Source organism: Mandrillus leucophaeus, unplaced genomic scaffold (genome assembly GCF_000951045.1).
Source record: "Mandrillus leucophaeus isolate KB7577 unplaced genomic scaffold, Mleu.le_1.0 Scaffold161, whole genome shotgun sequence".
Lineage (NCBI taxonomy): Eukaryota > Metazoa > Chordata > Mammalia > Primates > Cercopithecidae > Mandrillus > Mandrillus leucophaeus.
Window position 1 is genome coordinate 2,706,802 of NW_012101599.1, and position 1,660 is coordinate 2,708,461.

The 1,660-nt window shown below is 51.4% G+C and overlaps 1 protein-coding gene across 1 annotated transcript in view; it reads left to right on the forward strand.

The window, feature by feature from the left end:
- FBP1 (fructose-1,6-bisphosphatase 1) overlaps positions 1 to 1,660 on the forward strand; it is a 47,415-nt gene that overhangs the window by 38,879 nt on the left and 6,876 nt on the right. Inside the window, exon 6 of the mRNA XM_011976010.1 lies at positions 1,376 to 1,636. Coding sequence (XP_011831400.1) covers positions 1,376 to 1,572 — 197 coding nt within the window. The 3' untranslated portion in view covers positions 1,573 to 1,636. The remainder of the gene's footprint in view (positions 1 to 1,375; positions 1,637 to 1,660) is intronic.

A 1,660-nucleotide genomic window follows, 5' to 3' on the forward strand; every position in this document is an offset into this window, starting at 1 on the left:
CACTCAGAGCCTCCTGCTTTCCTTGTGCTCTCCGTGCTCAGTCAGAGCCTCCTGCTTTCCTTGTGCTCTCCGTGCTCACTCAGAGCCTCCTGCTTTCCTTCTGCCAGGGTGACAGTGTGCTTCCTTCCCAAGTATTGTGTCCTTCCTATGTTTTCCCAGTGGACAGATGGCTTTTTAGACAGAGTCTTACTCGTCACCCAGGCTGGAGTACAGTGGCGTGATCTCGGTCCACTGCAACTTCCGCCTCCTGGGTTCAAGTGATTGTCCTGCCTCAGCGTTCTGAGTAGCTGAAATTACAGGTGCCTGCCACCATGCCCAACTAATTTTTATATTTTTAGTAGAGATGGGGTTTCACCATGTTGGCCAGGCTGGTCCTGAACTTCTGACCTCAAGCGATCCACCCGCCTCGGCCTCCCAAAGTGCTGGGGTTACAGGCATGAGCCACCACGCATGGCTGCCTTTTTTTTTTTTAATGCAAGAGGAGAACAGGAACAACAGGCCCCTTAAACTAGTTGGAAACCTGTGTATTTGGATGTATTTGGGTCTGTTTGTAGCAGGTGGCATCCAGAATGAAGGCATTTCTATTTACTGGAACCATCATCCAGCCGTAGCTGCCTCGGGCATCTCAACCTATGTGGTTAGCCTGCTTTCCAGCACTTTTCTCTAAAGTCCCCCCGAATTGCTCCTGAACACAAATACTGAGGCTCCTTTTTTTTGGTTTTTCAAAACTAGCCATGACACCTATGAGGAAATAGAGTCGGGAAACACCTGCGGAAAGCCGTCACTCAGTAGGCAGGCGGCATGAAAAGGCAAACGATAAAAAAGTTAATATTTAAAAGTCAATGCCAAGACGTATAATACCCCGAATTCCAACCCAAAAGCCTTGGGAGAATCGTAAACGGAATGCACACAGAGCTGCAAACAATATCACAGTGTTTGGAGGGGCCGGTCTGCTCTCCAGATGTCTGCGGCCAGACACCACCGTGGATTTTTTCAGTGCTTTTAGAGTAGGCGAAGCTCCATCCAACACACACAGAATCACTCATTAAGTCCCGTTTCCATGCTATAAAGAGAAGGTAATGATCACTTCTGCCAAACTGTCGTTCTGTCCAGTATGCAGGTGGTCTGTCTCACATGTGCATCAGGTAATCTGTTCCTGGCACTGGCTTGATGAATGGTTGAATTTAACCACATGGTTAATGTTTTGTCTCAGATGCAACCTGGGGTGGGAGGAAACTTGTACAGCCTCACAGGAAGGAAAAATACAGTATTCGTTCCCTTGGAAACTCCCACCAGCTCTGCACGTCTTGCTGCAGAAGAGTCTCTTTTTCATGCAATAGTTTCTGACACGAGGAGGCCGGTCCTGGTCTTGTTTTCCAGCTGCGACTGCTGTACGAATGCAACCCCATGGCCTACGTCATGGAGAAGGCCGGGGGAATGGCCACCACCGGGAAGGAGGCCGTGCTGGACGTCGTTCCCACAGACATTCACCAGAGGGCGCCGGTGATCTTGGGGTCCCCCGACGACGTGCTCGAGTTCCTGGAGGTGTCTAAGCGGCACTCTGCCCAGTGAGCACCTGCCCTGCCTGCGTCCCGGAGAACTGCCTCCGCCTGGACCTGTTGTCGCACACGGCAGCGCCCCCACCGGCCGTGTCCCACAC